Raw genomic sequence first — 15,825 nt, forward strand, 5'->3', positions numbered from 1 at the left:
GCTGTTGTGAGCGGTAAGCTTTCATTTGAAGTACTAGGTTCTGAATGGTTTCAAACCTGTTTTGTGGAGTCGAGGACTGCTCCAATGAATTCTATTGTCTGTACAGGCCTCAGTATTGATTTTTCTCTGCTCCCTAAGAGCTCCAGAGCACTGAATATGGATAGAGCAGTGGATATGCTGGAGAGGACCTGAGATTCTGATTGACCTCTGATCAACCAATCATCCAGGTATGAGAACTTATGGACACCTAATTTTTGAAGATGACCTGCTACCATTGTCATGCACTTTGTGAATACCTGAGGAGCAGCTGCCAGGCGGAAAGGACATACTGTGAACTGATAGTGTCAACCATTCACCCCAAACCTGAGAAACTTTCTATGGTTGGGACATATTGTGCTATGGAAGTAAGCATCCCTCAAGTTGAGGGCATCATACCAGTCTCCTTATTCCAGGGAAAGAATAATTGTCACTGGGGTAACCAGGCGGAATTTTATTTTCTTCTGCAATTTGTTCAACTCTCTTACATCTAAGATGAGCCTGAGGCCTCCTTTGACTTGGGGATCAGGGAATAATGGGAATAAAAGCCTTGTCCTCTGAGGTCCAACAGTACTTCCTCTATGGCCCTGTCTGAAGAAGAGATTGAACCTCCCACTGAAGGGCAATCTTGCGAGAGTGGTCCCTGAAGAGGGATGGGATGGGGGTGGAAGGTTGAAGTAAATTGGATGGCATACCCTCAATCCACCACACTTAAGACCCACTGGTCTAATGTTATATGGGTTCAGGCACTTAGGAAGTGGGAAAAGTGATTGGTAAATAAAAAAGGAGGAACAGACAGAAATGAGGAGACTGGTATACTGTCTTCAACAACCTCATCAAAATGCCTGCTTGGAAGAGGCGGCTGGACAGGATGAGCTAAAGGTGTGAAGAAGTGGAGTAAGTTAGAATAATAGGATTAGAGAAGACTTCTGATGATGTCACATTGAATGATTCATGTCATTATGCAGTGTATTAGAAATTATTTAAATGTTGTAATGCTGTGTATCATATCCAAAAAGGAATTCTATTCATTAGTGCAGCCCTGTGGTTGCTCTAACTTGCAAGCTCAGACTCAGGACAGGGAAGACAGAAAGGTGGCTTAGACCTGCCTTTACCTCCACAAACCTTCAGATACCAAGTAATCCAGCCCTAAATCATCTCATGATTGATACTTGAAATGGAGTTTTCTTTTCATAGTCATTCTTGGGGTCCAAATAATTCCCTGAATAACTAATTAAATTCTGTAATTACTCTGTGTTATGTTTGTACAAACCTTTCACTTTTAAAAATATTACCAATTATTTCCAAAAGAATTTAACAAGACATAATTTTAACATAACATAATTTCAATATTTTTTATATTTCAAGCTATACATTGTATTAGAGAAAAGTACATTGACTCCTCTCACAGATTTTTAATCCAAACAAAATTATACCTTAATATGGAGAAGTATGAAATTGTATTTTAATATTTAAGTATTATATTGTACTTTAATAAACAGGTTTATTTCATACCCAGCACATGATCTTGTAGTACGGTACTTATGGTAATTCAATCATATTCTATTTATTATGTTGTTCAGTGACCTGGTGATGAGGAACATGTTATAAATAAATGATGACGATAGTATTATAACATCTCACAGGGAGTGACTATTGCCATAGGTCATTATTTCAAATGGAAATAAAGATCCCATACATTATGAAGTGATCCATATAGTGAGTGAAATTAAATCTCTATAATGTGTAGGTTATGTAAGAAAAAGAAGTTAACATTTTAAAGAAAAAATTTAAATGCTATTCTTTGCTTACTCTGATCGAAAGAAGTCTCCAACCATTATTCTCCACACGCTTGTACCAGCCATTACGGTCATCTTTCCAAATCTGTCCATGAATAGCCTCTGGCAGCAGCTGTTTGTATGCTGGCTTTGTATAATCTTTAGGGCTATTAGCACACATATCCACGATGGGTCTATGAGTGAATATTTTGTAATATATACTTGGAGGATATTTAGTCTGTAAAGAAATATCACACTTGAAAGTGAGAGATCCAGTTAGTGACAGTGTCTGTTATAAACAAAAAGAAAAGCAGTACTTGTGGCACCTTAGAGATTAACCAATTTATTTGAGCATAAGCTTTCGTGAGCTACAGCTCACTTCATCGGATGCGCTGTAGCTCACGAAAGCTTATGCTCAAATAAATTGGTTAGTCCCTAAAGTGCCACAAGTACTCCTTTTCTATTTGCGAATACTGACTAACATGGCTGTTACTCTGAAACCTGTTATAAACAAATGTTCCTACTTTTTAAAAATTGTCAGATTAATACCTTGTCTAACCCTATTGACAGAAACGGGTTTACAAAAGCCATGAAACAGTTCCTTTACCCATTTCAATATAGCTTAACACCATACAGGACAGGCTGAAATTAGATTTGATTGGCTGATTACAATTCTGAGTGAAATTAAAGATGCAGTCCTCAACTCCGTAAAATCAGTGGGAGTTTTTCCATTGACTCTAAGTGAGTGCAAGGTCTTTGGTGTGTTGTCACAAGCATACACAACATTTATGGGCATTTATTGTTTCTTTTATAATGTTTATTTTTCTGAACTGAATGAAGGAAGTTTATTGGGAAGAGAAAAAATATTTTAAATGAAAAGTTAAGCATGCACAGTAGCTATAACAGAGACTGTGAATCTGTATTTGTGGGTTTTACTTCCAGATAAACTGCAAACTCTTTGTGTGAATTTAGTAAGTCATATAACCTTTCTTTTAATCAGTTTTCCTGTCTGTAAAATAGAGATAATAATTTACCTCTCTCTCAGATGCCTATTCTGAGGATTAGTTAGTCTGAAAAGCAATTTGGCAACCTTAAATAAAAGGTGCTAGGTACATGCAAATTAATACTTTTACGTAATGGACCTTACTGATGATCTAAAGATGAGAAAATACATTAATAAATTAGATTATAACCTGTAATAATTTCTGCAGTGAAACTAATTTTGCTGTGTGGATGGCTAAATAGATTTTAAAGAACTGAGAGGGTTTTTTTGTTGGTTTGGTTTCAAGCAACCCACTCTCTCAGTCAGAGGTGCTGTAATTTCAATGACAAGTCCTGGTCCATCTGGTATGTTCTCAGTTGAAATATATAGATTAGCAGCCTTGTTTCCATAGTCTAAATCTCTTAGTAGTAAATAGATGAGAAAGGGAAAAATTCTGTCTAACCCATGATTTTTCTTTCTAGAACTCCTGAATGCCCATTGTGAAGACTGACATGGAGGGGATGGAGAAAGACTGACAACCTGTGAGGGAGTTAAAGAACTTTTAAAGAGGAGTAATAGGTAATTGAAGCATACATTCTCTCCCTGTGCTAATATTACTTTTTAGATGGAAAATGTTATGATGCAAGATAATCGTGTATGTGTCTCTAGCATGAGAGATGGAAACCTAGAAATATAAGGTCATATTGGACTGTCTTGTAAATATATTGCAAATACTACAGCTTAAAATGTTAGGACAGTTCTGATTAAAATAATCATTTTTCAAATTTATATTTTGTCATGGTGCCAATGTTTGGTAAGTAAAGAAAAGAATATGTTGGCTCCATAATTCCAATCTAAAAACTTCATCCACCTCCATGTTTACTTTCACTGAACCGGATAATCCTGTAAGGAATAAATCAGCTCAGGACCTTGAGCACTACACTGTGCCTTCCACCAGAGAGCAAACTGTTTTATTAATATCATATGTCATCAAGGTGAGGTTTACTAATGTTGTATTATTCATAAGTTGGTATTAGACAGGGAAGAGTAGGTCAGGAGCAGAAACCAAATAATTACAGGGTAGAAGTCTGCCAAATACAGTTTACTAGAAATTGTTAGCCAGACAGCAGGGAAGAATGTTAGCAATAAATCACAAAAAGAAAAGGAGTACTTGTGACACCTTAGAGACTAACCAATTTATTTGAGCATAAGCTTTCATGAGCTACAGCTGACTTCACTACTCTAAAACCTAGCAATAAATCAGCTTCTCTCCAGCTATTTCAAGTGCTGTAGCAATAGATTTACAATCCTGTATTAGATATTTTGAAAGCAGGAGACTCTTACACAGGGCTTGTGCTATTCCAGAGTGACTGTTCAGCTGTATAATACCAATAGGCAAATACTTAAGGCCAAAATCTAAGCAGACTCTTGGGTCAAAATTTTCAATTAAGTCACTTAAATAAAGTCTTGGGGTGAAATTCTGGTCCCATTGAAACCACTGGAAAAACTCCCCTTGACATCAATAAGGCCAGGATTGCACCCCTGCACCTCCATAGCAGTGAGAGCACCCACAAATCCAGCTGAAAAGTCAGATCAATTAGTCAGATGCTTAAGAATGGATTTAGGAAGCTAATTTCAGGAACCCTGGTTAAAAAATACTAACCTTGCTAGTTTGTTAGAATACAATTAATATAAGTCCATTAAGTTGTGATTACCTAGATATAGAATGAATGTCAATATTTCAATATTCTTTAAAACGCTACTTACACCACCTAGTCTGAATCGGATATAAACACCTGCTGCAGCATCTAGTAACTCTGCCTGCAAGAAGAAAAAGACATTAATCCACGAAGCTTCCATAGTCCTGAGAAATCAAGACAGAAAGATACAGTAATGGACAGTTAAATAACTTAGTTTGTCATACATAAAGATGTGTTTAGATTCTTCTCTGACATAAGTCCAATATCATATTAATAGGGATGCACACAATATAAATAGGTTGATATTTTATTCTTATGGAAGTGCCATGTTTTCTAGATGAAAAAGACTTTCATCTATAAATTGAAGTATGTAAAAAGTTTAAAAGGCAGAATAATGGGCCTCATTCTGCTCTCTGCAGTATAGTGTGGACATCATACTGTGGCATGCAAGAAGCAAACAAGTAAAGGTGGGAGAGCAATGGCTTTCATTAAATTTTCTCCATATGTACTTAAGATATCCATCACCATAGCATCTGAGGACAAGAAACAATAAGTAGGGTTCACAGAATGATGTCTATAATTGACTCTCTTCCTCACTTCTTCTTTATATTACTGTTTTTTGTTTAATTGTTTTTTTAGGGTGAGGGAGGAGATTTTCTCTTTCACTTTTGTTCTTGTTTTAGTATTTCTTCCAAGGAGGAATAAGGCATTTATATGGATAATGCGAATATTCGGAGTGACAACAATAAATATTTTTTTAAAGTAAGCAAGAGTTCTGGAAGCGATAAAAAACTCTCAGACATCTGACCACAAGTCAGCCTCTAGCTATTGAGGGAGAGGAAGAAACTTTCCTGAGGGTTGGGTTTTTCTATAACTGCCTACTGCACTTTTTTTTGCACATCCACTCAAGCATTAGATACTGGTCTAGATGGACCACTGTTTTTATCCAGTCAGCATTTCATATGTGACTAATGCCTTGGGGCAATTTATTACACAAAGGTTTTTGTGGAAAGATGATTTTTACAACATGCTCTGAAAATAATCAGGCTTGGCCTGAAACAGTATGAGTCAGATTGGACCCAAAATGCCTTTTACCATCTGTTAGCTATTAAATGGCCTCTCTATATGAAATGAGTTGGTGTCCTTAATTCCTAGAAAACAACTGACTTCTATGGGCTCAGCCTTCTCCTTTCCTTTTTCCCTCTAATTCTAGCTTGGATATGCTTTTACTTTTGTTATTTACTGATACTTTCTTTTGTAACTACTATATATTTCTTTTCTGGCACATAGTTTTGGTTGTGTTCAATCCACAAAGTATCCTACATCAGTAAATCTTGGAATTCAAATGATGGAACAGTCAAAAACTGTATTTGATTTATAATGCTGTAATGATCCTTGTCTCCCAATACTATGCCCCAAATAAACGACAGTGAGACAAACTAAAATTAAAACACTAACACCCTGAACTATATTGTACAGTATGTGTGTAACATGTACACAGATATAGCAATGAAAATACATCAGTAAATACAGCGCTTACCTCTCTAGGGTCAATGCATTTCATCAGAAGATGAGGGTCCCCAACTCCTCTAAAGCCTATCAGTTCTTTGTAGTATTGAAAGACTCGGACATTCTGTAGAGAAGTATAAATATACCAAGAAAAACTATTGTCCCTGGAGTTTTTCCAGATTTTGAACATAGTTATGACACTGTTCAGGGTTTCCCCATGCCAAATCACACAGAATTTAGGACAGTGTGGGGCACAATCCATCAAATGGCCTCACAGAGTTAAACTTGTGCCTGGTGTACTCATCCCAGCCCTTAAGAGTGAAGTTAATAGCATTACAGCACTGCTGAATTCAGTCAAATGTGTGTAACAAAGTGCATATTTGAAAAAATAAGTTTATATTGTTTATTTTGGTATTAAGTCAGAGTGAGTTAAAAGTGAGAGAGCTTTCAGAGAAAGAAATGCATATAGATACAAATTAAAGCATGGAATTGCTGCCATATACTAGGGGAAATTTTAAAGGAGAGCATCTAAATCTCCTAATTTACCATAGTTACCTTTGAAAAGATCTCTTTGGTAAGACTCCCAACGAGACCACCTTTTATTCCTCAGCTTTGGATTTAGGGGATTACCTTTACAATAACTTTTTAAAAGTCTGTCCATTTCTTTCTCTGTGAACTAGGTTATCACCGTGGTATCTAAGTGCCTTTTATACTTCCCATTTCTGTCCAGCTTCCTCCTTTGCTTCTCTTTACCATCATCCCATCATTAACAACTTATAACACTTTAAATGGCAACTTTCCCCAGTAATACAGAAGTCACCCACCCTCCTGATGAGGGCTGTCCCTCTGTTCCTAAAGCTATTGTAATCAGTGCCTCACTGCATGCTATGCGCTACTGTAGACTGTGCAGAACACAGAATAAAAAGACCAAAACACCCCTGAAGGAAGCCCACACATTCCACCTATATTAATACACCACCGCCCTTTGGTAATGTGATGTGATTTTTTTTCTTGTGGCAGCTATGGAATTCTACTGGCTTTTGACAATATAAAATTACATATAATTTGTAATATACTGTATATGCAGGCTTCTGTGGATCGTTAACTCTCTATTAAGTTTTATGGCCAGCATCAGCCCTATGTGTGGGGACAGCTGTACTGGAAGGGGGATTCACACCCCTGGAGTTCCTGCTCATGGCAAACTTTCCATCACCATTTTGGTTTATAGAGGAGAAAAATATCAAAATTGTTACTTAAGTGTTTAAGGATTAAAAAAATGATTAAACATAAAATAGTGCTTCACACTCACAATACATCTTTTCCAACACCTCTGAATGACTCTTGCAGCATGGTTCTGTTTGTCTTCTTCCATTGACATTTACAAATGCCTAAAACAATAAGGCTATTGTTCACAACTATTCAATACTGCCTCAGTTGCTATTTTCACGCCCTTTTTCTTTTATAACCAGTTTAAAGTAAGTATCTGGTAAAAAAAACACTTTTAAAAAAATGTGTCTTTTAAAAATGTTGTTGTAGCTGTGTTACCTCACCCACATTAGCTTTTAAGACTTGAATTAAGATGGAGAAAAAATAGGTTACTCATCAATAACTAGTTTCTCTAACTAATTTATATCCCCTCTAGAGCAGTAATCTTAGGTAGAAATTACAAAATTAAATAATTCATAGAATTTGCATAAGTAACTGTGAAATACAGATACAGACAAAAAACAATACCTGCTTTTCAATGATGGCCATGCACAATTGCATTCAGCATGGGTGTACTGCTTGAAATCAAAGTGATTTAAATAACTGATTTTAATCATGATTTAAATCAGCAAGCAGGAAACCTGAAGAAAGGGTGATTATCATTGGTTGGATTTGCAACTAAATATGGCCTTTACACTAAATTTGGTGCTTCTTTTTGCTCACCAGGACAATATGCTATATTTATCTCCATTAATTTAAGCAATTATAGAGCTAAACATATATTTATACAGAGTCTTAATTTTTACATTTTTTATTATGTAGAAAATGGTGAATGATACATTTCTTATTTACTAGATGATATTTTTTTAACTTGTGATTTGTGGCAAGCTCTATTTGGATGGAAATTCAAATTATATTAAAAATGTGCTACATTTATCAAAATATGTTTTGCAATTAAAACTATCTAATTTATTAAATAATGGAATTATTAGCTGTAGATAGTGAATTGAACTGGTTGTTTCTTATCATCTTTAAGATTTTACAACTAGTAGAACTAGTAGATTTTAGAACTAGTAGATCTCATTCTCTCATATGTAAGATTAAGATATCTTCACGGGTATTTTTAGTAAAAGTCATGGACAGGTCACGGGCAATAAACAAAAATTCATGGCCCGTGACCTGTCCATGACTTTTACTATAAATACCCCGACTAAAACTTAGTAGCTCTTGGAGCCCGGAGCACCACTGCTCTGGGGAACCCTGGGATACCACTGCTCTGGTGGCAGGGGCTGACTGCTCTCCGAGGCCCCCGGGGGCTGCTGCTCCAATGGCCTCCAGGGTGGCCCCTGGGACCGCTGCTGCTCTGGGACCACTGTTGCTCCAGCAGCCCCTGGGGCCAGCGGCATCAGCTGCTTCTTGGGCAGCCCTGAGGTTATTGCAGGGAGGGAGGCAGAGTGGGCAGGGATCTCTGCGCGCCTCTTGGGGGAAATGGGTTTCCGTGCGCCGCCCGGAGCAAGGGCAGCGCGCAGAGCCTCCCCCCCACCACTAGGGTCACGCAGAGATATGCCAGCAGCTGTCCGCTTCCGGGAGCAGTGTGGAGCCACTGGCCACGGCATGCAGGCAGCCTACCTGCCTGAGCCCTGCTGCACCGCCGTCCGGGACTCAGGGGCAGTTTGTCAGATGAGATTTGTCCTGCATTTTGGGGGGCCTCCTATTGGGGGCCCCATGCCACCACATGGTTTCTTTCATGGTAAATCTGCTCCTGGCCCAGAGTCTATCTCTCCTACAGCCAGTTTCTCAGCTTTGACTGGTCCTGTAGTCAAAAATTCTCTTCTCCTTCCAAATGCCTGACCCTGTGTTCTCCTTCCTGCTTTACGTTTTCTTTGTCTGTCTGACCCACCATAGGTGCTCAATTCCCCTGTTTCCCGTGGGTATTCAACCCCCTCTCTGCCCCCACTCCATCCTTTCCATGAGGACCCACCCCCATTCCAACCCCTTCCCCAAAGTCCCTGCCCCAACTCTGCACCCTCCCTGCCAATATTCCAACTCCTTCCCCAAATCCTCACCCCGGCTCTGCCTCTTTCCCTGAGCACGCTACATTCCCGCTCCTCCCACACCTCACGGAGTGTGCTAAAGCACTGGGAGGGCGGGAAGCGCTGGGAGGTAGGCAGAGAAGCGTGGACACAGTGCACTCAGTGGGGGAGGTGGGACGGTGGGTGAGGGGAGCTTGGCTGCCGGTGGGTGCAGAGCACCCACTAAATTTTCCCTATGGGTGCTCCAGCCTCGGATGTAATATCTGCTTTGGATGTAATATCAGCCACTATAGCAGGAGAAACACAAAATCCTAAATGTGTATTTTGTCAGGTAATTTCAGGTGTCATGCACAGAGCGGGGCATAACGTGGATCTTGTCTTTGGTAATGTGTGGTGACAGCAGGGTGGAAATTACACCTTTTTCAGACAGTGTCATCATCAGGGCAGAATTCTCTATGCTCTGCAGCTGGTGACTCAATTTGTCTAATGGCTGGTAGGACATTATGATATTTTTTCCTGAACTATTTATATGATGATTCTTAAGCATCTTCTCTTTCTTCATGATCCTCATAGGTAAACTTGGTTTATTGATGACTGTCAGGAGTAGAAATGTATGGCCAACAGGTTAGAGTACTGTCAGCACAATTGCACTCAGTCCAATGATTATAATAAAGAGTTTTCAAAGTTGTATGGCATTGTGATGCTAAAGATGAAGAATGCAGAAGCAATGGTGGAAAACAAGAAAATTTGCTTCATCTTTAGCATCACCATTCTTTGAACTTTAGCATCACACCTTTGAAAGCTCTTTACTGTAATAAGTTGGACAGTGCAATTCTGCTGACAGTGCTCTCACTGGAGGAGTTGTAGCCAGTTTAACTTCCTGAGGTTTTAGAGGTTATGGGAGAACATGTGTCTAATTGCATCATGTCAGTTGGACCTATATACCTAAAAGAATAGAACAAAAGAAGTAATAAGTAAAGTACCAGCTTCCCTCAAATGAGTGCTCTGATGGTTCTTTCATGTGGGGTTCTGTAAAGCTCTACCTTGATGCCTCTTTTTTCAAGGTTGGTGTAAGATATCACTGTGGGGAACTATGAGATGACTTGGGCTGCAGTGCTCTCAGTGTAAGGATGAAATTCAGCTCACTTTTGTAATTTCAGTTAACTCAGGTGATGCAATGTGGGTGCTTTGTTAGTGCCTGATCCTGGCTGGAATATGCATGGCAGCAATTTAACTGAAAGTCAGTCTGAACAAAATAGAGGTGATTCTAATAGACTTGGGAAGAAGCTTGAAGGGATGGCCAAGTGATTCTTGCCCTCACGATCAAGGATGTGTCTCATCCTCTGCCCTAAAGGCTCACAATTTAGGACTGATTTTAGGACCTCATCTGCTCTTGGATTCTAGGTGCTATTAGGGGCCAAGGCAAAAATCCACAAAGGGACTTTGGCATTGCAACACCTAACTTTTAAGCACCTAGCCATCCAGTGGATGCCAGAGACTCTGACTTAAGTGCATAGGCTCCTTATAAAATGCATGGGCAGAGATAAGCACCTAACAATGGGATCCACAAAGCCAGCACACTAGACAAGGAGCTGCCTAAGCTAATGAATAGATGCTGAGGAGAGGTGTGTGTTCTAAGCCCCAACTCTCTCCTGGAGTTACATGCCAAACAGTCCAGGCTGGATCCCATTTGGGATCCATAGCCACGAACCCTCTCCCGTGACAGGCCCCAAAGCTATCTCTGGCCACAACAGCAGTGGAAAACCCAATTCCATGGAAAATGGCCATGTGGTGATGAGTGAAGGAGAAAGACTCCCTTAACTTTTAATTCAGTGGTTGGGGAACTCATCCAGGATGTGGGAGACCCTGGTTCAATTCCCTCCTCCACCTGGAGAGAAGGGATTTGAAGATGGTTTTCTCACCTCTGAGGTGAGTACCATAACCACTGGGCTCTGGGATATTCTGAAGTGGGTTTCTCTCTAAGGTGTTCCACTGGATAAAAATAATTAAATATGCACTTAGCCAGAAAGAGAGCAAAAATGACTATAGTCCAGTGGTTAAGGCACTCATCTGTGAAGTGGGAAACCTTCATTCAAATCCCTTCTTATCAGTCAGAGGGGCCTGAACCACGATTTCCCACATCCTGTGCAAGTACCCTATCCATTAGACTAAAGGTTATAATGGAGGATATGCTTTCCCCTTCCCCCACCCCCATTTTATGTGGGATCAGGCATGCTCTGTGACTGCCTGACAGATTGGGCCCTGCAGCTGAGATACATGAGGGAATTGCAGTGGAGTTTAGGCATGAGACAGGGCCTGGGCACCTACACTGAGTGAGAAAGTTGCAGCGCTGTAAAGTGGTAGTAGTAGACAAGGCCTTAGGACCATGCAATAGGGAAAGCAAACACAATGCTTAAATGCAAATTCCAATTGACATTACCAGGTCAATTTATCTTATCTCAACCTAATTATACAGATCAAAACTTATGTCCGTCAGTAAAAGGAAGTGCTTCCTCTGGAAAAGTTGATTTGGTGCAATAATAATCTGTCATCAAATGACAAAAATAAAAGACCAAGCAAAGAGCACTCTCACAAACGGTGCTGAATAACTCCTGGACCATACTGATTGCCTTCAACTCATTGATTTCAGTGGAATTGAAGGTAAGCAACACCTTGAAGAACTGGCATCAAAACATGTAATATCTTTTAAAGTGAGGAATTTCAGTACATCTTTGAAGTTTAATTTCAGGGATGTCTTTAAATTTTGTAGTACTGTATATTTTGGGTGTAATTTCGCCTAAGACACTATTGCATTTTGATTTACAATGCATTTGAAAAGATCCATTCTGATTTTTCAACACAAGTCATGCAAGTCAGTAAAATATATGCCAAGTTCTGCAAGCATAAATTTGGATTTGAAAGTGATAATCTTCCATGGATTATAAAGTGTACAGAGTTTAAATTTACAAAATATAAGGATATTGCCTCCAATCTCTAAGAAATAAAAATCTGGCTTCTAAATTGCTGCTAGAGTTCTCATTAGCCAAACTGCATGAGCATCTTCCCTGAGTTTAAACTAGATTCCATTTCTACATCTGTCATACTCTGTATCATGCTGAACTACTCACTTTATTCTACATTTTTAAATGCTGACTTTACAGTGATTACAGTTAGTTTGCATGTTTCCATTAAAGCAGCTGTGTTCTTCTGGCCATAAAAAGGTTGAATAATACAAATAGCCTTTGAAGGTGTTGTACATCTGTGCAATCCATGTTACCATAGATTTTGTTTTTGAGGAGGAGGTACAGAGCAACCGAGCTAAAAAGCTCTCTGCTTTAGTTCTTAGCTAAAAGTGGGTGGGACACAACAGCAGAAATAGCAGCCTTATTCCCCACAGAAAATTATCATGTTTGACAGGAAACTGTACGGGCTATTTTGATAACTTTGAGATAATTGTTTCTCGCATTTTTAAAAAATGATTAGGGGTATGGAACAGCTTCCAAACGAGGAGAGATTAATAAGACTGGGACTTTTCAGCTTGGAAAAGAGAAGACTAAGGGGCGGATATGATTGAGGTCTAGAAAACCATGACTGGTGTGGAGAAAGTAAATAAGGAAGTGTTATTTATTCCTTCTCAAAATACAAGAACCAGGGGTCACCCAATGAAATTAACAGGCAGCAGGTTTAAAACAAACAAAAGGAAGTATTTCTTCACACAACACACAGTCTGTGGAACTCTGTGCCAGAGGATGTTGTGAAGGCCAAGACTGTAACGGGGTTAAAAAAAACAACAACTAGATAAGTTCATGGAGGATAGGTGTAGCAAAGATTATTACCCAGGATGGGCAGGGATGGTGTCCCTAGCTTCCGTTTGCCAGAAGCTGGGAATGGGTGACAGGGGATGGATCATTTGATGATTACCTGTTCTGTTCATTCCCTCAGAGGCACCTGCCACTGTCCACTGTCAGAAGACAGGGTACGGGGCTAGATGGACCTTTGGTCTGACCCAGTATGGCCGTTCTTATGTTCTTATGTTTTCTTTACAATAATTTTCGGGAATTTTGAAAACTAAATGTGTGCATTATCCAAATTTGTTTCCCTCCAACACATATGCACATTTTTATTTAAACAGGAAAAGAGCCTTTGAAGCAGTTGTCTTTGGGGCCGGGGGGGCAGGGACTAAAAAAACCCGACAATTGATGGCTTTAGAAAAAAGAATAAAGGCACCTAAATAAAAGTGGCCCCGGAGTTAGCGGGACGCCTTGCGGCGCCTGGAGCGGAGGAGAGGAGCCAGGAAATGACTGGAAAGGAAACAGGGAAACCCTGGGAGCAGGAGGGGCCCCGGAGCGGGAGGGGGGGTCGGGGCCAGGAGGTGATTTTCCCCGCTCCCCTCCTGGGTGAACTGCTGGCGACAGGCGGGGGTGAGGGGAAGCCCTGCGCGCCCCCCCTCCCCCCCCGCACCTCACCGGGTACCGGGCCCCGCAGCGCCAGGTCGGCTCGGCTGGTGGCGGCTGCGCCTCCCGTTGCTATAGTAACCCACAGCCTAGGGGCGGGGACTGAGGGGGCGGGGCTTATAGGTGAGAGGAGGAAGGTCCAGAGCAGGGGAAGTGTCCGGGGGCTAAGGGCGGGAGGGTGTCCGGGGGAGGAGTCTCCCGGCTGGGGAGGGGACCGGGACCAGGGAGGTGACCCCGGCTGGGGGCTGAGAGGGAGGTGTCTCCCGGCTCGGGGGTCTGTGAGAGGTGTCTCCGGACTGGGGCGTGTCCGGGGGCTGGGGGTGTCCGGGGGAGGTGTCTCCCGGCTGGGGGCTCAGGGGCGGGTCCAGGGGAGGTGTCTCCCGGCTGGGGGCTGAGGGGGGGGATCCGGGGGAGGTGTCTCCCGGCTGGGAGCTGGGGGGCGGGTCCAGGGGAGGTGTCTCCCGGCTGGGGGCTCGGGGGGGAGGTGTCTCCCGGCTGGGGGCTGAGGGGGGGGATCCGGGGGAGGTGTCTCCCGGCTGGGAGCTGGGGGGCGGGTCCAGGGGAGGTGTCTCCCGGCTGGGGGCTCAGGGGGGGGGTCCGGGGGAGGTGTCTCCCGGCTGGGAGCTGGGGGGCGGGTCCAGGGGAGGTGTCTCCCGGCTGGGGGCTCGGGGGGGAGGTGTCTCCCGGCTGGGGGCTGAGGGGGGGGATCCGGGGGAGGTGTCTCCCGGCTGGGAGCTGGGGGGCGGGTCCAGGGGAGGTGTCTCCCGGCTGGGGGCTCGGGGGGGGGTCCGGGGGAGGTGTCTCCCGGCTGGGGGCTGAGGGGGGGGATCCGGGGGAGGTGTCTCCCGGCTGGGAGCTGGGGGGCGGGTCCAGGGGAGGTGTCTCCCGGCTGGGGGCTCGGGGGGGAGGTGTCTCCCGGCTGGGGGCTGAGGGGGGGGATCCGGGGGAGGTGTCTCCCGGCTGGGAGCTGGGGGGCGGGTCCAGGGGAGGTGTCTCCCGGCTGGGGGCTCAGGGGGGGGGTCCGGGGGAGGTGTCTCCCGGCTGGGAGCTGGGGGGCGGGTCCAGGGGAGGTGTCTCCCGGCTGGGGGCTCGGGGGGGAGGTGTCTCCCGGCTGGGGGCTGAGGGGGGGGATCCGGGGGAGGTGTCTCCCGGCTGGGAGCTGGGGGGCGGGTCCAGGGGAGGTGTCTCCCGGCTGGGGGCTCGGGGGGGGTCCGGGGGAGGTGTCTCCCGGCTGGGAGCTGGGGGGCGGGTCCAGGGGAGGTGTCTCCCGGCTGGGGGCTCAGGGGGTGTGTGTGCGGGGGAGGTGTCTCCGGGCTGGAGGGTGGGGAGGGGAGGGTCTGAGGGAGGTGTCTTCGGCTGGGGACTGAGGAGGGGAGATCCAGGGGAGTCCAGAAGTTTCCTTCTGGCTGGGGTGCAGAATGGGAGCCAAGGGCTCTGGGGAACTGAGGAAGATGAGATCTTTCCAGGGTTGGGACTGCTGTTCCAGGTCAAGACAAGAGCAGAACTGCCCCCATTTTCCCTCAGAGGGAAGTATTTCACCAGCCCCAAAGGAGGCTCACCTAGCTCCTGCCCTCCACAAATGAGGGCACCCTTCTGTAAGGAGATAGATGCCCTCAGCACATTGAGATGTGTGGGCATTGTGCACCTGTCAGGATTGGACCACAGATTGTACTGTTTACCCCCGATTTAAAATACTGTAGGAAAGCAACAGGGGTGGGGGAGTGACAGGGCAGATACAGACTCTATTATCTGGAATATAATGATGCCACTGTCAGAGAAGACATTTCTTAGCCTGTATTAGTGCGCCTTCTTGAAGAGCAGTCCTGAACCAAAGGGAATTCACCTGGAATACAAAGATGACTAATATATATTTTGTGCATGTAGGAGAGGAAAGGTAGACCACTAGATGGAACACTAGCATAGGACTTTGGAGACCAAGATTTGATTCCCTGCTCTGCCACAGATATCATTTGTAACCTTGGGTAAGTTGTCTTCCTGATCCTCAGTTCTTTGTAAAAAGAGAGTTAATAGAACTTTCTAGGGGTGTTGTGAGTATAAATATATTAAAAAATTATGAGGTGTGTGATGTTGCACTCCATATGATTTTATGAAAATATGCTAATGAGT

General features: G+C 43.2%; 1 protein-coding gene across 1 annotated transcript in view; it reads right to left on the minus strand.

The window, feature by feature from the left end:
* LOC311515904 (protein MFI) overlaps positions 1 to 13,790 on the minus strand; it is a 31,824-nt gene extending 18,034 nt beyond the window's left edge. Inside the window, exons 1-5 of the mRNA XM_084619400.1 lie at positions 13,711 to 13,790; positions 7,315 to 7,393; positions 6,037 to 6,129; positions 4,564 to 4,617; positions 1,849 to 2,052 (exon numbers count right to left, since the gene is read on the minus strand). Of these exons, the coding sequence (XP_084475526.1) occupies positions 1,849 to 2,052; positions 4,564 to 4,617; positions 6,037 to 6,129; positions 7,315 to 7,383 (420 nt within the window). The 5' untranslated portion in view covers positions 7,384 to 7,393; positions 13,711 to 13,790. The remainder of the gene's footprint in view (positions 1 to 1,848; positions 2,053 to 4,563; positions 4,618 to 6,036; positions 6,130 to 7,314; positions 7,394 to 13,710) is intronic.
* Between the last annotated feature and the right edge of the window lie 2,035 nt (positions 13,791 to 15,825).

This window comes from Lepidochelys olivacea (assembly GCF_965140295.1).
Source record: "Lepidochelys olivacea isolate rLepOli2 genome assembly, chromosome: 1".
Classification (NCBI taxonomy): Eukaryota; Metazoa; Chordata; order Testudines; family Cheloniidae; genus Lepidochelys; species Lepidochelys olivacea.